This window comes from Vigna angularis, chromosome 10, assembly GCF_016808095.1.
Source record: "Vigna angularis cultivar LongXiaoDou No.4 chromosome 10, ASM1680809v1, whole genome shotgun sequence".
NCBI classification, from domain to species: Eukaryota; Viridiplantae; Streptophyta; class Magnoliopsida; order Fabales; family Fabaceae; genus Vigna; species Vigna angularis.
Genome location: NC_068979.1, coordinates 23,240,399 through 23,263,391, shown reverse-complemented (window position 1 = coordinate 23,263,391; position 22,993 = coordinate 23,240,399). Strand labels below are relative to the sequence as shown.

Here is a 22,993-nt window from a genome sequence, read left to right as displayed (position 1 = left end):
TTTGTATGGCTCAACTTCTATACTAAGTTTCACATATATCTTCTTCAATTCTTCTTTAACTTCATTAAAACTCTTCGTTTAATATATAACAAATTAAATTTAAATAAATTAAAAAATATCATTTTATTATATTTTTTTATTAATGACATACTTTTTTCATCGAATTTGATAATATCGACATAAATTGAAGCATTCACGTCTGTTATAATCTGACAAATTTGAGTTTTTGTGTTTTTTATACTACATAAATTTAAATACTCTATAAAACGAACCTAGAACTAATATAAACAAACTAAAATAGTTAATATAAAAGACGTTCCCTGTATTAAATGTCAAATAATAAATCACAAACATAACATTTTATAAGATATCTGAATCATGATATGATTTTACTATATTAAGATAAACAAGAGTTATATATTTCCAAAAGGTAAAATATTTAAAAGATAAAAAGTTACATATTTGTAAGGAATAATTAAAAACAAAATGTAACATATCGTCGGTGATTATGATAAAAGAAATTGCTATTTTTTATACATCGACAAAAACTGACATATTTATGCATAAAAAAAAGTAAAGCATTATCCTGTATTATTTAACTACTAAAAACCAACCACTAATAGTAGCTCCTGGAAAAATGTATATTTAAATAAACAAACTAATTTTATTTTCCGGTTATGATTATTCTCATGATTTAATTTAATATGGTGAAATGTTAAAATATAATTAGTATATTTTTTTCCTAAAAAGCTAAATTGACATGTTGAAATCGAAAAGTTGCTTAAAGTTTACAATATTATTAGAAAATAGTGTAAATAATATTTTTACTAACATATAGCAGAATGTAGAAGCCTAATTAAATAAATAGAATGAATAAACAATAGAGTGAGTATTATTCGTTCTGAATTGAATAATATAAATATTTGTTTGGATGATAAAGAAGAGAAGAGATAAGGACCGAGTTTTGAGGTGACACATTCCAGGTTGTCTCATAAAAATGACGTGTCATAGCATCAGCTTCGAGGTTAAAGACATGCTACACGCCACGCAACTCATGTGATATCTATGTACATACAATCCTCTTTTGGATTGCCCAGGCGCTCTCCATTTCACTTGCTACACTAAATCCATTCTTCTTTTCATTCATTCATACCTTTTTAGCTTAGATACAAGGGAGTGACTGCATGCAAAATAAAGGAAAAATATTAATTAGGTCAAATAAATAATTTTATTCATTATTAATATTGTAAATCATTTTTATAATAGAAAATACCTAAAACTCATTATGAATGTCCATTATAATCTATTAATTGACTCTGAATATTTTGATAATAAATTAAGTATATAGTATGTTAAAATATTTTATTTTTGAGTAATATAATCAATTATATATTTTTTTTTCATTTTTAAAACTAACAGGATTCTTTTATTTTAATCTTCTACCACAACTTTCTAGATTTCTTTTTTATATAAATTGATATGTTTGCATATTTTGTTTTGTGCAACTCTTTTCAGTTATCAATCCCATCTTTATTTATTCATCTTAAATTGTACGCATCTTTTCTAATTTTAGTAAAACTTTTTTAAATTATATATATATATATATATATATATATATATATATATATATATTCAATTATCTCACCTCAAATAGTTTAGCTCATTTAATTAAGTTAGGGTAAGAATTATTGTAAAATTTGTAACAGTGTTAAAATTTTATGAATAAGTAAATCTATCTAAGAGATATTCACTTCAACAATGTAACAGAAAGATTAGTTGAATGAAAAAAAAAAGTTACAATAATAGAAAAAGAGACAGAAAACGAAAATGGAATGTGTTACTGCTTACATCAAATGATCTACCTTTCCGGCGCTTTGAATAAGATTGAGGTTGCATGTAGTCTCTTTTATCACTCACCAAAAACTTCACCATGTTTGCAACTACCAAGTCCTCCACTCTGTCACCTTTCTTCTTCTTCAGCAGAACAATCTCTGTCCCTTCCAAATCCAATTTCTGGAATTTGGTTCCAATGAAACACTCTTCTTCTCCGGGACACTTGGCCTCAAGAACCCTCCACATCTCTTGTAACTCTCCATCACAACATGTTTCTCAGAGATCCTTATCAATTCAGGTTCCGTTTTATTTATTTTATTTACTTATCTATTAATGATCATGTTAGGATTCCTTGTTTCATGTTCTACTTCTGACTGAACCCAAAATATCATGTCTTGTTCTTTGTTGTTATCATGTATTATTTTTTAAACAGTTTACTGTTTTCTGAAAGGTTTGTTTGTCTTTTCCACAAAATACTTGGAACAAAGTATTTGAAGAGAAAAAAGATGAGAAACTATCTCCCAAGTGTTTATTTATGTATGTTTTGATCCCAAACTCTTGTTTTAGAAAAAAAGTTCAAAACTTGATAGATTTTGAATGAGAAATTGTTTGTAGCGTAGTTAGAAATATTTTCTGGAAGACAGTTTTCACAATGAAAATAAAAGATCAAATCTTGAGATCTTATTGGCTGTGGCTTATATCAAATTTGAATTCCAAACAATGGTCTTGATTATCAGATTATGAGCCAAGACGATTTCTCTTCGTGCAGGGGGGTGAAGGTTTTTTCAGGGGTGTGTTGGAAAGTATGCAATCCGTTTACTTGAACAGAAACCCTACTGCAAAGGCCGTATTGGAACTTGTTCAATCTGTTGAGAACAATTCAATATGTTATGATCATCTTGCATTCAGGACATTTGGGGTACTTTTCTCTGCTTTTCTTCCTTGCAATTGTAACTTTTCTGTGTGATTTGGTTATATCTCATTAGCTCATTCATGTGTGTTGTTGAACTTAACTAGGTAAATGGTTATGGAATTGATTCAATGGCTAGCTTTTTTCTGGATTATGGCTATACTCAGCGAGAGGAGTTAAGATTTCCTGCAAAAAAGTTGAGGGCACTGTGGTTTTCTCCTCCTGCAGATTCACAGGCTGGCAGTGGCAGTGGCATTAATGGACCTCTGCCCAGAATATTTATTTCAGAGCTACTGGTAGATCAAATGAGTCCACAAACTCAGGTGTGTTTGCCAGAAAGGTCATCTATTTTATCATTCAAAAAACTATAGACCTCACATATTAACCTTCTTAAAGAATTATAAATAATGTAAAATTGTTTTATTTTTACCTAAGACTGTGATGTTGCTGTAGTATTAAATGTTGAAGAGTGTTACAATAATCTGAGAACCAAATAACGGATTGATTTCTTAAGACTGCAATCCATATCTGTATGATACACATAGTTGCATGAAGTCAATGGTTTACACTTTCATTTCTTCCCCAAACCCAATTGAATTGAAAGAATTTGGAATTTTTTGTGAAGGAAATAATTAGAAAATACACTGAATCATCCGGGGATGGAAACAAGTATGCAGCACTTGCAAGTTCCCTTGGACATTTAACATGGGAAAAACCCTTATATTCAGAGTTTCAACAATTGGCAAGGTATTATTTATTACTGTCTGTATGGTGAGAAATGTTTTTTGAGGAAAGTTTCTATTCTCTTCTATCATCTAGCTTAGTTATGGTTTGTTTGTTGGTATCTAATACACAGTGAAAGTGAGTATGCTGCCTGGACCCTAGTCAATGGTTATGCGCTGAACCATGTTACTATATCCACCCATCGGCTGAACACTCATTTAAAGGATATAAAAGCACTAAATCAGTTTATTGAAGAGAGTGGATTCAGGTTGAATTCTGAAGGAGGATTGCTGAAAGGTTTGTATCCTTGTTTGTTATTATGCAAGTACAAGGTTTTCTAATGTTCAATGTCAGACAATCTCAGCATGGTTTCTTTCTGATAAGACAATTGCTATCTCGAGTGAAAAAATTAGGAATGAAGAGCAGATAACTTCCTCTTATATTAATGAATGGCAAACATGACTATATTCCTTCAATTCCTGCTTCTGTTCACCTTCTGAAAATTTGGCCTCACTCATCAAATCTAAATCTTGAATATTCTGAGTACTGACAAAACAAAGGAATGGTATAAAGCAGCTTGTTAATCTGTTTGCGTGAGTGTGTATCATCAGTGTGCGAATCATGCTTCTAATTTTGAGATGAATATGGAAATTATTACCTAGACTAACTGTGAACATGCTGATATAATTGACTGTTTGAAGATAATCATAGCAAGTTGTAGTTTTGTGATCATGTGAATGATTTGAATACTTCCTCTACCTCCAGTGAGCCCTGATGGTCTTCTCCAGCAAAGCTCAACTGTAGCAGATTCAATCTCTTTCCAATTTTCTGATGATATTATTGAATCAGTCCCTTGCTCATATATTGAATTTGCCGAGCGTCTGGTGCTGCCACAGTATAGAAATTTACCTGACACAGAGGTAATTATCATTCTTTCTTTTGACCATATGGTTTTAGCTTTCTGTGACAGTTATTTTCTTTGTTGTTCTTGGCCAATACTGATTCTGTGACCGATCTTTTTGGTTAAAGATGAAACTGAGAAGAACTACCTTAAGTTTTAAACCACCTGCTAACATAAAATTTGTTGCAAGGCATTTTCTGGTGGATTTGCTAATTCTTCGTCTAACTAACGAAACAGGTTAAAGAGTTCCATAGAAGGGATGGTTTTGAGGTAGCAAGTGCTGACAAGATATTTGAAAGCACGTCCAAGGAGCAGTTAAGCAGAGTAGGCTAAGAGCCTTTTCTCTCTCTACACCATGATCCAACAGAAAACATGTTACATTTTACATTTAGTTATATTCATTCTTGTGGATGTTGCATAAATAATTTGGGATTATGTCTTTATGAATAAGTCATTCAATTCTGGTTTTGGAAATGGACATGTTTTAGATATGTTATTGATATAACAGCACTCTAGAAAAAGTTATAATCAGAGACTATATAATACTATAAGTAAATATACAAAAATGATAGTTAACAAAATAAGTATATGTCCTGCAGTGTTTTCAAATTTCAGGTTTATATTTAGAATGTTTAAGAAATGTATTCTTAATTTAGTTTTTTGTTTTATTATTACGGATCTTGTAATTTTAAGAGGAGAGAAAATTACATAACTTTTATAAATATAAAATAGAAAGTCAAGTCAGATTGAAAATTCTCATTATAGCCATTCACTAATTGATTTCATATTACATAATGGATGAAGTAGCATTAAATGAATTTTTTTCAAAATAACCATTCCAGGATAATTTCGTATTAAACATTCCTAAAAAAATTCTGTATTCCATAATACCTTTACTATCTCGATATGTTTTAAATAGGGCAATTTTTAGCCATTTGTTTTCTGCACCCCATAATTACTATCTGCATGCATGCCTATAATTTTTAAAATGACAACTCTACCTTTAATGATATATTTCAATGAGACTTTTGGATTTCTTATTTATTCTAAAAATCTTTCGACATAAGCTTTTCAGAACAAATATTCGAGAACAAGTTTTTCGGAACATATGAGATGTTTTTTTAAAACATTACATAAACATCCATCTTTCTTTTCCAAATTGAAAAATCTAAAAATATTAAGAATTGAACAATTAAGATCTATTGAAATAAAATGTTAAATATGAAATTATGCAAGTATGAGTGTGAAATTAAGAACTACATGAACATTTCTATAACTCTTTCCATGTATAACTGTTAAAAACTATACAAATAAACACATTAGGTTGAAAGAATTAAAGTAAATAAAAACAGTCGAAAAAGTAAGAGTATGTTCTAATAAAGTTAAAGTAATAACTTTTAAAAATTACATAGAAACTTGAAATAAGTTGAATGCAATTAATCAAATTGTCGAATTTAAACAAATTTTAGTCACCTCTTTTAAACTGTGTCAACCTAATTGGAAATGTACCTAAAACTTTAATTTTAAGAAAGAATTATACATTGGAAACATTATTAACACGTACTTTTGCTATTGCTAGTAAAATTTTAAACAATTACATGTCACTCCGGACTTCAATTATTGTCCAGAAGGTAAGAAAAGGAAAATCTTAGAACACTAAGTAAAGAATGGAAAGTATTACATTATTAATACACTTCCACCATATCTCTTTAAAAAATCATTTTAATAAGTAAAAATCATAAACTAATACTTTTGGAACATTCTCATGCGACCCCACATAAAAAGTATATTATCCTACACTTGAACCCCACACAGTATAATCTTTAGAGACAAAAATGATAAGAATGAACAGCGCAAACGATCGATCTATAAACATTGAAATTTGAATTTTTAACTACAAGAAGGTGCCATAAAGTGCTATAAAGTATAACCTGCTGCCTATAAGCTATACAAGATACGGATCCGGATCATATAAGAACAAATAAGTGCTAAAAATTAAGCAATAAAGCTTCTTTCTCATCTTTTTATAAACAAAAAGACAGTGATTAGTTTAAAGAGGTGCAGGGTTTGATATCACAAGCAAAGCCTAAGAGATAACAATTTCCGGTGACAAATGTGAAAACAAAATAAAATAAGGATGATGATTTCATAATGTTCAATATTTTCAAACACCCTGATGAAAATATTGAATAACAATTTGACAGAAGAGACAGTAACTCGATAAGCTTCACTTGCTCCCACCCAAATATTCTTTCAAGCGAAAGCCATAACATAATATCATAAAGCAACATGCTTCTTTTGCTTTCAAGATCTCCATGAACGGATGATGCTTTGACACAAGGTACATCTACACGGAAAAACTAAGAAATGACATAAAAGGTGAAAGGGAAAAAGAGAATTTTCACCAGCTCTACGCTTTGCCATTGGTCTTTGGAGATGGTTGAGGAAACTGATGGTGATAAGGAGATGCATAGGTACCATTTGGTATAGAAAGACTCCTTTGCTGCTGTCCGTTGCGGCTGAGCAATGCTCCTTGTGTTCGACCGTTTCTTGTGTTGGGGCTCGCTCCAATGCGGTCGGCTTGCATCGTCTGGTAATAATATGAAGAGCTTGCCATGTCCTTGAGGTTTGGCAAAGGCTTCAAAGCTTCTACAACTTCACTCATCAGAGGCCTGGCTTTTGGATCTCTACAAAGGCAATGAGCAGCTAGTTGGGCAGCTTTCTGAGCACCTTTCACCGAAAAGTGCCCTTCCAAACGAGGGTCTATCAACTTGTAGAACCTTCTCCTCTCTCCCAGATGCGGCCGAGCCCATTCCACAAGGTTATGTTCACCATTGGGTCTGTGTTTGTCCATGGATCTTCTCCCAGTCAACATCTCCAGTAGTACCACTCCAAAACTGTACACATCACTTTTTGATGTAAGATGACCTGCAACACAAGTGAATGTTATTAGAATTCAAGCAATTAGATATTGGATGGATTGTGTTTAAATGCATTTGGAAAAAACATAACTGAAACTTAAACTCCAATTTTGTAAGTCATAAACATTAAGAAAACACAACTGAAGATATCAAACCCATCAATACAATTGATCGTCGGACAGGGAGAATATAGACAGATCAACTAATTTACTATCTTAATCATAATTTTTCTAGAGTGGAAAACAAATAATATCAGAGATAAAAGCTTAAAACATTCCAAACATTAAAACAGTCCCACAAGGAATTATGTTTACAATTTTTGTTTAGAATTTTGTTGAAAGTAATGATCATCAATAAATAAAACTAATAACTTAGCAGATGAAAAATGCCTAACAAAATGAAGTCAGATAGAAATAGCATCAACGCCTAAGCATTCAAGACTTTATAGATAAAATGATAAATAATTAACTAAAACATTAAGATTTGGAAGTGCTTTATCAACCAAAAGTTACCTGTCATGACATATTCTGGTGCAGCATAGCCATAGGTTCCCATCACTCGAGTAGACACATGGGTTTTATCACCTTCTGGGCCATCTTTGGCAAGACCAAAATCCGAGAGCTTGGCGTTGTACTCCTGAATTTGTACAAAACGTTAGATGAACAAAAAGGGAAACACATGTAATCATAATGTAGTTTTTGGCACTTACTGCATCTAATAGTATATTTGAAGTTTTAAAATCCCTATATATTACTGGTCGATCGGCTTCTTCATGAAGAAAAGCAAGACCCTTAGCAGCTCCAAGGGCAATTTTCATTCTAATGGACCATGGAAGAGGCAGGGATCCTACATATGGCATAATTTCAACTTGAGAACATAAATAAGAAAAGACATAATCCAAACATAAAATATATAACCGCAATATTGAGTTACAGTTCTAACCCTGATAGAGAAAACTACTAAATCCCTTACATAACAACTGAGATACTCAAAGAAACAAAGTTATTAATGGAATCATTATAATGGTATAGATTAGATTCATGCATTATTCTAAATAGGCAGAGCACAACAGTAATAGTAATACAATAGACGTACTACATTATGTAACCCCTTTTGCCTTGTACGTCTAGATCTCCATGCCAAATTAACAAAAGTTTATAACCTTATAACCTGACTTCTGTGGATCTGAAACCATGCTTTACGAGAGAAATCCAGCAGGGTTCTTTTTTATGTGATCAAAATTTCAAGGTGCAGTAGTGATCTAACTATTATTCTCAAAGAAGAAACAGTGGAAACTAATTGCATAGAAAAGGGTAACTTACTCCTAAACAAGTGATTTTCTAGGCTACCCCGAGGCATGAACTCATACACCAGCAACCTTTGATCATCTTCAATGCAGTAACCTACAAGTTTAACAAGGTTCGGATGAACTAGATCGCCAAGAAAATTTACTTCAGCCTGTCATGTTATCCAAAGGAGAATGATCATTAGAAATGTAAAATTCAGTACATAATAATAGAACAAAAGAAGAAGTTTTGAAAATGTGCAAACCAGCCATTCTTTATGACCCTGGAGCCCATCATGGTTGAGGGTTTTTACAGCAACAGTAAGCCCTGTGCCAGGTTTCACGGGAGCAGTTCCATTTTCTTCAATCCAACCCTTGAAAACACAACCAAACCCACCTTCACCAAGAAAACTTTCAGGCCGAAAATTTCTGGTAGCTAACTTAAGATCATTGAAAGAGAACTTTCGCAGCCTGGAAGCAATTTTAAGCTCCTCTTCAAGTTTGGAAGTGGATGAATTACTTTCTGCGTTACTAGTGGTTGTAGAAGAGACTGCCGGAGCTGTTGGTTGGTCTCTACTAGTATCATTAGTTGATTTACTTTCCGCTAATGGGATGCCACCAAAAGAGAATTTTAAAAAAAAAAGTATTAGGACCAGTAAAAAACAAAAGTATTGCCCCATGCATTATAGGTTTTATAATAGATTCGAAAAGTCAGAATTAAACACAACCTCCGGTAATTTGCCTTCTAAGCATATATGTGAAATTCAGTTATGCCCATAGAGTAAATTCCTTCCGTATATCTAATCTCAAGTTCATACGATAGTAATTACCTACCACAACCAATGTCAAATCTGACATTTCCTAGCCAGTCTAAAATTTAGATTTTTTACACGGGCTTCTCACTTTGAACCAGAAAATCACATATGGTGGTGGGTAAAGAAAACATTCTATTGATGAAGCTAACATATGCACTGTCATATCTCTTGGGATTAAAAATGTAATTCACTGCAGTTCTGTATAAACATGAATGAAAAATCCCAAAATCACATTTCAATTTCAACTTTGTTTTTCTGCAGCCCCAAACAGCACCCATGTCATTCCTAATCGTTTGTGTATCATTTGACATCACATAGCATGGTAAATTTCAACCAGGTAGCAAGCAAAAGAGGTAAACAATCGTGCATTGGGTGCTCGAGATAGAATTCTCAAACCCCAAGACAAACTAACAACTAAAACAAAAAATGGGGGAAGCTTATGCACCAACAAAATCAATGACAAGCACATTCACATAGATGGAAATTCCAAGCAAATCATCACAAGAACAAGAACAACAACAGCAATATCAGTACCAACTCTTGCAAGTAAACAGTAATGATTACCATAATGAGTACTGGTGCCACTGCCACTGACTGAGGTGTCGACCTTGGATCTTGAGGAAATGCAGCTGCCAATAAACCTGAGCCTAAGCCAACAACCAGACCCAGCCCCTTCCACTTCCTCATCCCCTTTCTTCTTCTTCCTCCCCTTTGATTTGCACACAGCCCAAGGCTCCACCACCTTACCATTCTCAGCACCCAAACCCATCTCTACCAGTTCCTAGACAACCAAACCCAGATATCATCAATTCCAAATACCACCTCCCCCTACCCTCCCACTAACCCAGATGGCAAATTCCCAAATAAAACCTAAAGATCACAACTTTACAACCCAACAACCCTTGAAACGAGTAACCCAGAAGACCCAGAAATAGAGACCGAAAGGGGGAAAAGTAACAGATCACATTAAATAAGTGAAAATACCCAAACAAAAAAAGGAAAAAAGAAAACTTGAAGGGTAGATAGATTGGGAATTGGGAAATGAAAAGTGAAGTGAGGAGAGCGGGGGCAGAAAGAACAGAGTGAACAGCACCTGGGCTGAACTCAGTAATCTCCGCTCAAAGATACATAACTGAAATGGGTCCTCCTCTGTAACAATACCACAACACACACCATGCTCAACAAAATTTTATGAATTTTCTTTTAAATTAAACATACTAATAATATTTAATACAGTTTTCTAAATTTAAATATTTGGATAATACTGAGCTAGCAGTTACAAGTTACAAGTGCTCTCTCCTTGGTTTGTTGCTATGTGATAAGACTGAGATTTTATTAATTAAATTAATTTTATTATTGTAATGTAACGATAAATATTAGTTAAATGTGTTGTTACAAAAATAAAAGAGATATTTTTATTACCAAAGACTATGTAACTAAATAAGAGAGTTTGTAACTGTAAAAGAAGAGTGGAACCTGATCAGGTAGAGCCAGACCACCATATTTCTGAAGTAACACTTATCATTGTGTTTTTAATATTTCATAACAGTCCCTCTTTGCTGTAAAAGGAATGGTACATAAATATTATTTAAATATGTAATGACAGTTTAGTTTAATTCATTGATTATTCTAATATAGTTATTAAATACTTACGCTAATGTTTAAATCGTTATTTTAAAATGTATCATATATATATATATATATATATATATATATATATATATATATATATATATATATATATATATATAAGAATTGTACTTGAACTTTCTTATCCATGTTATTTATTATATAATTTATTAGGTTATTTTAAATATTGATGTATATTTCAGACTAAAAGATAAATTTATTGTACTTGAACTTTCTTACCCATGTTAAACTAATTTATGAATTATAATTAAAGTGAAGGTTTAATACTTATTTTGATTCCTCTTTTTGTCTTTTTTGTTTAAAATGGTTATTGACTTCTTGAGACATTCAAAGTTGTTCCAATTTTTGTAATTTTTGTTTAATGTAGTCTTTTTTTTAGTGGCGTCTAAATCATTAACGACATAATGTTCATGTAAGCCATCAGTAAATGACGTTGTCCATTTTTTCTAACGTGGTTGTCCATGGTGGTTAGGGCTTTCTAGTTCGCAGTTTGGCTTCCTATAATGATGCGAAGGTGGATTTCACAATTATGATTTTCTGGTTCGTGATTTGAGGCTTGTGTTTGCAGGTGGCTGATGTAAGGGTTTTGTAGTTTTTAATGCTTCCATGGTTGATCGTTATGATGACTCAAGAGTAAGGTTTCGCGATTATGCAAATCTGTGGTGGTTGAACGAGCACGGTGCCTCGTCGTAGTTGATTTGATTTGTGGTGCTAGAGATGTTGGGTTTCATTTACAATTTGTGGTCTTAGGCTTTTTGATTAGCAAGTTCAAACTCGCAATGAGGCTTCGTGTGAAGGAGGCATGAAATGGGTCATTAGGGTTTTGTTGTGACTTTTGTTGGTTGTGTGAGGAAGTGATGACTAATAAAGGTTTCTGCACTAGTTCGTGGTTGCGCTGTTGATGACTTTGCGTTTGGTTTGGGTGGCTAGCCATGGAGGTTCTCGCGGTCTGGTGCGCGATTTAGGATTTTCTGCAGGTTGCTCGTGAGGTTGCTTATATGTGATTTGCGGCTTGCTCAAAGAAGATGTTGGTTGTCTCGCGTTAGTAGTACGAGGATATGGAACAAGGAAGAAGATTGTGATGCATTGCGGTGGCGTAGTGACGAGGAGGGAGAGTTTGGTGACCGGTGATGCAACGACGATGAAGTCGAGGATGTTGGGAAGAAGATGAGATGAGGTGGCAGCCACATCATTCACTAATGACTCACGTGGACACTGTGTCATTAACGATTTAGACGCTATCAGAGAAAAGTACCAAATTGAACAAAAATTACAAAAATAGGACAACTTTAAACATTTAAAAAAGTTGAGGACCACTTTAAATCAAACTAACGAAAATAGAGACAAAAATAAATATTAAACCTAAATTAAATTTGTGTGTAAAGCTTAATTTATTTAATGACATATTTCATGGGCTATGTGCTGAAATTATTGATGCAAGTTCATCTTATATTCTTAGTCTGCATTGGAAAGTGAAAAAGAGCATATTGGATTTGAGGAGTAAATAGATTTGGACTTTTTGAAAACAAGAGTTTGGGATCTGTTATAATATATTAATATTATATTATTGCAAAAGTTAATGTGTGGTTTAAAACCATTAAATGGTGAGCTTTATTGCTTGGAACGTTGCCACCTAACGTTCATTTTCTTTCAAATGTTAAAAATTGTTTTAATTAAATCATTTATGGGTTTTAATTTCCTTTTATTTTCTTGATTCTTTCCAGCTCTATAAATAGGGAGCTCCTCCTCCATTCCAAGACACACCAAAATTCACTCTCTCTCATTTTCTCTTTTCTGAATTTCTTTCTTCAGCTCTTTCTCTCTTCTAAAATTATTCTGGGTTATTCTTGTACTCTGTTAAAGAGTTACTTGCTAGTTCTGAGATCCTCAGACATTCTGAGAAGTTCCTGTTGTATCCTGGGGGACTTGCGCAACACTCCGCGGATAAGTCCTTAAGGACAGTGACTCTACACGCCTCAGGAAATACTATTTTTGTCAGCTTTTCCAACAATCTTAAGGACTTATGGCTGACATCAACAACATGCCTTCAGAGAGCCAAACCATTGCTTCTGGAACCCAGACGGTCTTCGCAAAATCTCTTCCGGACGTGTCAAAGATCGAGATTTTCTCTGGACAGAACTTTCGACGCTGGCAAGAACGCGTTTCCACCCTTTTAGACATGTATGGAGTTGTTGCTGCTCTTTCATCTCCGAAGCCCGACTCCACTATTCCTTCAAACTCAAAACTAGTTGAAGAGTGGACTTACGCGAACAAGGTATGCCGACACACTTTGCTTAGTGCACTTTCTAATGATTTGTTCGACGTGTACTGTTCCTACAAGGAAGCAAAGGATATTTGGGACTCGTTGATTCTCAAATACACTGCCGAAGATGTCGTCAGACAAAGATTCGTCATAGGAAATTACTACCGTTGGGAAATGATTGAAGACAAGGACATAAAAACTCAAATCAATGAATACCACAAGTTGCTCGAAGACATCAAAGCAGAAAACATTCTACTACCGAACGAATTTGTTTCAGAACTTCTGATCGAGAAATTGCCGCCATCCTGGACAGATTACAAACAACAGTTGAAACACAGGCACAAGCAAATGTCTCTACCAGAACTCATTACACACATAATAATTGAAGATACCAACAGAAAGGAGTCTGCTACTACAAGGGCCAAAGCTTTATCTACGAAAGCAAATATGGTAGAAGTAAAACCTGCTCCAAAAAGGTACGAATACAAACCTGATCACAAAAAGAAAAATAATTTTCTTAAATCTCGTCCCCATGAATCTAAACCCACCTTTAAAAAGAAAGGAAATTGCTTCGTATGTGGGAAGCCAAGCCATCATGCACCACAGTGCAGGCGTAGAGTGAGAAATGACAATCCTCCTAGGGCCAATATAACCGAAGGAGATGACGTCATTATTGCTGCTGTCGTTTCTCAAGTGAATCTGATGACCAATGTGAGCAAGTGGGTAGTAGACTCTGGTGCTACTAGGCATATCTGTGCGAACAGAAGTGCTTTTACCTCTTACACTAGTGTAGGAGATGGAGAAGAACACGTCTACCTCGGTGATTCCAGGACCACTCCTGTTCTGGGAAAAGGAAAAGTTCTTCTCAAACTCACATCTGGAAAGACTCTGGCCTTGAGTGATGTGCTACATGTGCCATCAATCAGAGTTAATTTAATCTCTGTAGCACTATTGGGAAAGGTGGGGGTTAAAGTGTCATTTGAGTCTGACAAGATCATCATGACAAAAAATAATGTGTTCGTGGGGAAGGGATATTGTGATCAAGGACTCTTCATTCTAAATATTTCTGAAAATATTAATGAATCAAGTTCTTCTGCTTATATTGTTGACTCGTATGATATATGGCATGCTAGATTAGGACATGTGAATTCCTCGTATGTTTTGAAATTACAACTACTAGGATTGATTAATATGCATGATAAACAGAGTAGAAAATGTGATATATGTGTAGAATCTAAATTAACAAAGAAAACCTGTTTTTCTATAGAACGCCAAACTGAACTATTAGGGTTAATTCATACTGATCTAGCTGATATGAAACAAACCATGTCTAGAGGAGGTAAAAATTATTTTGTGACCTTTATAGATGATTATTCTAGATATACCAAAGTTTACTTAATCAAACATAAAGATGAAGCCTTTGATGTATTTTTAACCTATAAGGCAGAAGTAGAAAATCAGTTGAATAAGAAAATTAAAAGGATTAGATCAGATAGAGGTGGTGAGTATGTGCTTTTTAATGACTATTGTGTTAAAGAAGGAATTATCCATGAAGTGACCCCACCATATTCACCTGAGTCTAATGGAGTAGCTGAGAGGAAAAATAGAACCCTTAAGGAAATGATGAATGCTATGCTTATTAGTTCTGGTGCACCTGATAACCTTTGGGGAGAAGCCTTGCTTACTGCATGTTTTTTTACAAAATAGAATACCCCATAAGAAAACTGGTAAAACTCCTTATGAGTTGTGGAAAGGTTACCAGCCTAACCTTAAATATTTAAGGGTGTGGGGGTGCTTAGCTAAGGTGATGTTACATGATCCTAAGAAAAGGAAAATAGGATCTAAAACCTCTGATTGTATGTTCTTAGGTTATGCTGAACATAGTGCTGCCTATAGGTTTCTAGTTGTTAAAAGTAACATACTTGAGAGAAATTCTATAATGGAGACGAAAAATGCTGAATTTTTTGAACACGTGTTTCCCTTAAAGGTTAGTGATATGTCTCAACTTGTTGATGATAATGATAATAGTAATACCATAAATGAGGATTTGAGGAGAAGCAAAAGGCAGAGAAAGGAAACTTCCTTTGGAGACGACTTTTATACTTATCTTGTTGATAATGATCCAATAAGCTTTATAGAAGCTACTAGTGCTCCTGATGCAAAACATTGGGATAAGGCCATTAGGACTGAAATTGAATCAATTCAGAAAAACAATACTTGGACTTTAGTAGATTTGCCTAAAGGAGCAAAACTCATTGGTTGTAAGTGGATCTTTAAGAAAAAGTATCACCCTGATGGATCCATAGAAAAATATAAGGCAAGATTAGTAGCAAAAGGTTTTACTCAAAAACCCAACATAGATTACTTTGATACTTTTGCTCCAGTGACTAGGATTTCCTCTATTCGAGTGTTGTTAGCCTTAGCAGCTATCCATAAACTAGTGATACATCAGATGGATGTTAAAACAGCCTTTTTGAATGGTGATTTAGAGGAGGAAATTTATATGACTCAACCTGAAGGGTGTGTTGTACCTGGTCAAGAGGATAAAGTATGCAAACTCTTAAAATCCTTATATGGGTTGAAACAAGCACCAAAATAATGGCATGAAAAACTTGATGATGTGTTGCTTTGTGATGGATTTTCACCTAATGATGCTGATAAATGTGTATACTCTAAGTTTGAAAATGGTGATTGTGTCATTATATGCTTGTATGTGGATGACATGTTAATCTTTGGTACATGTGATGAGATTGTTGCTAGAACTAAATTGGTTCTAGGATCAAAATTTGAAATGAAAGACATGGGTGAAGCCAATGTGATTTTAGGTATTAGAATCATAAGGAAGGGAGATAGTATATTACTATCTCAAGAACAATATATTGAGAAACTTCTTAAGAAGTTTGGATTTTATGACTTAAAACCAGTGAGTACCCCTTATGATGCTAACTCTAAATTAATGAAAAATAAAGGAGAATCATTATCTCAACCTCAGTATGCCCAGATAATTGGGAGCTTACTGCACTTGATGAGCTTTTCTAGACCTGATATTGCTTATGCAGTAGGTAGACTAAGTAGGTACACTCAATGTCCAAATCAGGAACATTGGGATGCACTTGCTAGGCTTATGAGATACTTAAGAGGTTCAATGGATTATGCCATTGAATATAGTGGATTTCCCGCTGTACTAGAAGGGTACACTGATGCTAACTGGATCTCTGATTCAGATGAGACAAAATCCACTAGTGGTTATGTATTCACACTTGGGGGTGGTACGATTACATGGAGATCAGCCAGACAAACAATTATTGCAAGATCAACAATGGAATCTGAGTTTGTCGCTCTTGAGATGGCTGGTAGTGAGGCTGAGTGGTTGAAAAACTTCTTAGCAAACATTCCACTAGGAATGAAACCAACCCCATCTGTGTCAATACACTGTGATTGCCAATCGGCAATAGCTATAGCTAAAAACAAAAATTACAATGGAAAGAATAGACATATTCAATTGAGACACAATTTAGTGAAGCAGCTGCTAAAGAGTGGAACTATTTCCATTGATTATGTGAAGTCAGAACGAAATCTAGCAGATCCTCTGACAAAACCCATGGGAAGACAAATGATATTAGAAACATCGAGGGGAATGGGACTTAAGCCGCTTGCAAACAAACAAGTGATGGTAACCCAACCTTTGTGATTGGAGATCCCATGAATAAGGTTCATATGGGTAAAAACAAGTCACTTGTTAGTTCTGATAGCACTAAATTGATTTTAATCAATCATGTCCATTCCTATGGTGTGTGTGAAAGTGCTAGAGACTGCATTATTGAGAGGTTAAACTTTGTCATTAAAATTCTATACGGTGATAGAATTTTGTCTTAAACAAAGTTTTAATGATTTTCATATCCCTTATGGGTGGTGTATGATTTGCAGCATACACTTGATGAAATCACCTATATGAGTGTCAAGTGGGGCCGCTTGCATGAGATCTTGGCATGATCTCTAGAGCACTCATGAATACCGGGCAAGCGCATGGCCTAGTAAGCGCAACACAGCGATAACAGCAAGGATTGTGGGGGTGTATTGTGATTGATAAACCTCTAACACACGTCAAATATCTTTGGTTCATATAGCTTGCTATACCAACTACATTGTGTGTTAAGTTTCTAAATCTAAGACTGGTTCATATAGCTTGATATACCAGCTCTGATGCATTACATCCTATGAGACCCAGAATAAAAGTTTCTTATTTTTCTTTTAGTGTTTGAACTATTTGAGTCAAAGACTATTTTCTTTCAACTTCTTTTGCAATATGTGGGGGATTGTTATAATATATTAATATTATATTATTGCAAAAGTTAATGTGTGGTTTAAAACCATTAAATGATGAGCTTTATTGCTTGGAACGTTGCCACCCAACGTTCATTTTCTTTCAAATGTTAAAAATTGTTTTAATTAAATCATTTATGGGTTTTAATTTCCTTTTATTTTCTTGATTCTTTCCAGCTCTATAAATAGGGAGCTCCTCCTCCATTCCAAGACACACCAAAATTCACTCTCTCTCATTTTCTCTTTTCTGAATTTCTTTCTTCAGCTCTTTCTCTCTTCTAAAATTATTCTGGGTTATTCTTGTACTCTGTTAAAGAGTTACTTGCTAGTTCTGAGATCCTCAGACATTCTGAGAAGTTCCTGTTGTATCCTGGGGGACTTGCGCAACACTCCGCGGATAAGTCCTTAAGGACAGTGACTCTACACGCCTCAGGAAATACTATTTTTGTCAGCTTTTCCAACAATATCTTAGTAAAAGAAAGTGGGTAAATAGCAATATGAAATATATATATATATATATATATATATATATATATATATATATATAGCTATAACACTTTGATCTTTTACTTTCATCTCACCACACACAATCTTGAGAGACAATAATAGCTATGACAGAACTATAAACATTGAAATTTGCACTTTTAGCGAGGTGTTATTAAGTGCTATAAAGTATAAGCTAAATACTCTAAGTTAAATACAAGGAACTAGATCCTATGAGAAGAAATGTGAAAAGTAAAATAAGGATAAGGATTTGATATGTTAAATATCTCCTAACGAGAATATAACGTAAATTCTTGTGCTACAAAAACTTTAAACTTTTGGATCTTCAAATTTATTCTTTTCCAAATTATATTATACTATCAGAGTTTCAAACTGAAAAGCACATTATAGGATTCTCATGGTAATGACTGGAGGTGAGTCCTTATTTATTTTCTGCTTTATCTTTTCATTTAGTATCACAACAAGGTTAAATACCTATGTCTTGCTATCTATTTTGGATTTTTTTATTTGTGTTTTTCCTTGTGTTTGATGTCAAACCTGACATTGCCAGTGTTGAGAAAGATGTCGCCATTAGTGACATGACACTAACCCATTGTTGTATGTTGCTCTTATTGGTACAAAAGTCTGGAGCATCTTATGAGCTTTCGAGGGATTATGTCAGAGTTGCTTTAAGGAGTTCAAGATTTGTTTTGTGTACTCATATAATGTGAAACATTGTCTCTTACTTATAATAATGAGACAAGTTTTTTTAAACAACGGGTATGCTGATTATATTGAGGTTGAAAATGAATCAAATTGCACCTTTTATTTTTGTTAAAATATAATGAGGAATGTATAACTTTGTTTTATATATGAGCAAAGAATTATGTATCGGTTCATTAAGGATTGACATATGATGATTCTATTTTGCATTTATTTGATAAAAGAATTCCTTCAAATATAATTGAAGAAAATATCACTATATGATTTTGTACGAAACAATAATAAAGTATAAAAGCATATGGTTAGACACAATTTTTTTTCAAAAATAAAATTGAAGTTTTTAACTCGTTAATTGATTGCACCATAGTAGTTAATATAAATTATGTGTTGTATATTTAATTTATATATATGAATATTATTATTTATTTTAATTGTATTATAAATAATGTTAAATCAAATTTTTATTCTAATGTTTGAGTGGTGAATATAATTTTAGTGAATTAGAAAATAGTTACAACATTTGTGATTGATTAATATTTATAATCACATGATAGGCATTAATTATAATTAATTATATGTGATGTAATCAATTTTTACTTAGAGAAATTTTCTTCCATCTATATGATTAATTATGATGAAATATTGGATTATATTTCTTAAATTTCTGAAAGGAATTAAGAAAATGAACATAGTCTAATAGTTTTATCATTTAGTTATAAGTTTAATTGAGTAAGATTTTATCCTACAAGCAAGTTTTATCTCATTAGATTCATTTATTAAGACATGTTTGCATTGGTAAAACATGATGTTTCTTAGTCTTAAATTATGATGATGAATTTTAAAAGAGTGCATGATCACATAATGCACATAAGGGACATTGTAGTTTAGTTAAAAGCATGGGAGGTTACTATGTCTGATTCCTTTTTAGTACATTATATTTTGTGTACTTTTCCTTATAAATATGATCCTTTTAAAATTTCTTATAATACACATAACGATAAGTGGTCTATTAATGCATTATTGACCATATGTGTTCAAGAAGAGGAAAGATTGGTAGTGAAGGAAGGAGGAATGGTGAATTTGACTACTTGTCTTAAGAATAAGTAGAATCGGGTTAATCAAAAGGAAAATACATGTTCTAGGCTAGTTATAAAGAAGGAGTCTAAGAGTTTCTTTTGTAAAAAGAAGAGACACATGGAGAAGAATTGCCTAAAGTTTAAAAATTGGATAGAGAAGAAATGTAATTATTTTCCTTTCTTTGTTATGAATATAATATGACTAGTATTAATCATAACACATGGTGAATTGATTTTGGATCTACAATTCATGTTTGTAATACTATATAGGATATGCAAAGCCTAAGGAGACCAATGGAAAGTGAACATTACATCTATTCAGAAAGCAAGACAAGTTCACATGTGGAGGCCATTGGGATGTGTAATTTAGTTTTACGTAGTGGTTTTATTTTGTGTTTAGAAAAGGTCTTTTGTGCTCCTAGTTTTAGATACTTGTGTGGATTGCATTAAGGGTAAGCAAATTAACAAGTCCAAAAAAGGTGCTAAAAGGAGTTCAAACCTACTAAAAATAATTCATACATATATTTATGGATGCAAATAATCTGAGATACTTCATCACCTTTATTGAGGATTACTCACCATATATGTATCTTTACTTACTTCATTATAAGGATAAAGCTTTAAATGCCTTTAAAGTTTTTAAGGTTGAAGTATATTTATAGTGCATAAAGCAACTTAAGATTGTGAGATTGGATAAAGGTGGAGAGTATTATGGTAGATACACTATAAGTGGACAAACACATAGTCAATTTGCAAAATTTCTTCAAGTGTTTCCCAATACACTATGTCTGGTTCTCTACATCATTACTGTGTGACAAAAAGAAGAAATCAAACTTTAATGGATATGGCGAGAAGGATAAGGAGTAATGCAAAACTTCCTAAATTTTTGTGAATTAAAGCACTTAAGATGGGTGTGTATATAGTTAACCGAGTTTCAACCAAGACTGTTTTAAGAACACCTTTGAAATTATTCAAACACGTTTGGGGATTCCCAACTGAAGTAAGGGTAACAAAATGGGTTGGGTCCGATGGTCCAGCCGGTGTTAAAAGGGACGGGTCAGGTTGAAAATTTCAACTTGTTAGCTTATTTTGGTTTGGTATGTCTAGCTTGTCAATTTGACAAGTCAAAATGCGAATCAGCTTGGCGTGACTTGAAACGTCTTTTTTTTTCTAAAGTTAAAAATTAAAATAAAAAATAATTAAAGAGATTAATTTTTTTTATATTATATTTTTTTAAATATAATTTAAATCATTAACTGTAACATCCCAAAAATACAGTCTAAAACTATATGATAGAATAATCACATTGAATAATATTACAGATCAGCCTTACATTAAAAGAGAAGTACGCTTATGGCCGAACGACCTTACAAAGAAAGACAAGAAATTTAAAGTTGTACAGGGGTGCAATTCTGACCGAACGGTTTACAAAAGAATTATACCAAACGATTCTGCAAAAGAAAAGGGAAAATGTGATCGAACGATCACCTTACTATCAAACTATAATACTGACCGAACGGTTCTACTGTTCGGTCTTAACTTCTACCTCGACTAAGTTTTCTTCTTCCAGCAGCTCGTCTCCTTCTGCTCACATCCACATGGATGATCATTGCAATAGAAATACAGACGAACGCACAAAACAGACAAGAAGAAAGACATAGGGTAAGCTTATGTAATTTAATTCAGGTATCAACATATATTTCACACAATTCAACCACACAAGATAATTCATTAACTCATTCATGCAAAGCCTAATACTAGACTGACTGTCCGGACTGTATGAATTCTGTGTAGCTACGACGTTCGTGCACCCGGGTGATGTAGTAACTGGGATACCCTCAACAACTGCCACCCGAGGTTAGTCCTATCTGTCCAAATTAACCATAAGAACTATGACCTCCTGTCGTTCCCACACATGACTTACCCTTCTCTACGTGAGGACGAGTAATCACGGAACATCAGGATGAGCCGCCAGCTTAGCATGCCCACATTCATACTTTACCAAATTCCAATATCCATTCATTGGATATTCCTACCCGTAATACTCGTTCATAATCATACTCATTTCATCTACATCATATTCCATCATCTTTTATTTTCAAACTTCAATTTTTAACGAAGATCCCTTAGGATACCAAATATCGGACGTAAAACTTCAACCCTTAAGGAGACCGAATACTTGGACTGAGACCGAGAGGTTTCCAGTTCCATAACAGATCAAAACCGAGAGAGAATTACCATCGGGATTGAGAAGAGACCGAGTTCAATAATAATTCTCAAGATTAAAAGGACCGAACGTTATTTACAACGTGAGTCAATTTGATGAATTGACCCATGAGCGTTTAAACTGAACAGCTTAAAGCCTAGACCGAGTACTAAGACTCTAGGCAGAAACCAATGGAGATAGACACCACAAGACATTCAAATAATAGTACTTAGAATACTCATATGAAGAAATCGAACGCTTATAAATACTTAGCTTACTTATAAATTTATCCTCAAGAAAACCGAATACTAGTCAAAGACCAAGCACGGTAGAGGTGAACACCATTGAGGTTGGACGAACACTATTTTCATCCAGATAAATTATAGAAAAGAGACTGAGCGCTTGGTGTAAGACCCAGCACTAAATAGTACGAACGCTTGGTGAAAGACCTAGCTCTAAATCTTACGAGCGCTTGATAAAAGACCTATGAGTAGATAGTACGATCGCTTGGTGAAAGACCTAGCACTAAATCGTACGAACGCTTGGAATATAAGATATTATTTAATTAATATTCAAGAACGAACGACTATACTACTACCTATGGACATTACTTAAATTTATATCAAAATGCCAAGAAAAGAATATCCTTGGTGGAACGCCTATACACAAACTGTACTAGACGAAGACGCTCGTCCTCAACATAAACTCTTTCCAAATGAAAGAGTTCAGTCCTAAACGAGTCCCCAAGAAACCTGAACGGTCAAAGACCATTCAGTAACGAACATACCTTATCATAGGGAATTTCGTACTTAGAATTATTTATCTTCAAAATCTCATACATCCATATCATATTGAATTTCCATACTTCATACAATCAGATC

General features: G+C 33.5%; 2 protein-coding genes across 3 annotated transcripts; one reads left to right on the top strand and one right to left on the bottom strand.

Moving 5' to 3' along the window:
- The first annotated feature begins 1,770 nt into the window (after positions 1 to 1,770).
- Positions 1,771 to 4,841, top strand: LOC108345450 (uncharacterized). Its single transcript, XM_017584042.2, has 7 exons — positions 1,771 to 2,131; positions 2,603 to 2,752; positions 2,851 to 3,066; positions 3,369 to 3,490; positions 3,600 to 3,763; positions 4,232 to 4,386; positions 4,605 to 4,841. The coding sequence occupies exons 1-7, from the start codon at positions 1,931 to 1,933 to the stop codon at positions 4,698 to 4,700; spliced, it is 1,104 nt and encodes a 367-aa protein (XP_017439531.1). The 5' UTR covers positions 1,771 to 1,930; the 3' UTR covers positions 4,701 to 4,841.
- A 1,521-nt stretch (positions 4,842 to 6,362) lies between these two features.
- On the bottom strand, positions 6,363 to 10,578 carry LOC108345449 (serine/threonine-protein kinase PBL34). 2 transcript variants are annotated; one of them, XM_052869787.1, is made up of 7 exons: positions 10,482 to 10,578; positions 9,953 to 10,169; positions 8,840 to 9,177; positions 8,611 to 8,746; positions 7,998 to 8,134; positions 7,801 to 7,924; positions 6,363 to 7,295 (listed from the first exon to the last, which is right to left on the bottom strand). In XM_052869787.1, the coding sequence occupies exons 2-7, from the start codon at positions 10,155 to 10,157 to the stop codon at positions 6,778 to 6,780; spliced, it is 1,458 nt and encodes a 485-aa protein (XP_052725747.1). In that variant the 5' UTR covers positions 10,158 to 10,169; positions 10,482 to 10,578; the 3' UTR covers positions 6,363 to 6,777. The 2 variants fall into 2 exon arrangements, with proteins under 2 accessions (XP_052725747.1, XP_017439530.1); XM_017584041.2 differs by having other exon boundaries at positions 9,953 to 10,574.
- Positions 10,579 to 22,993: the final 12,415 nt, after the last annotated feature.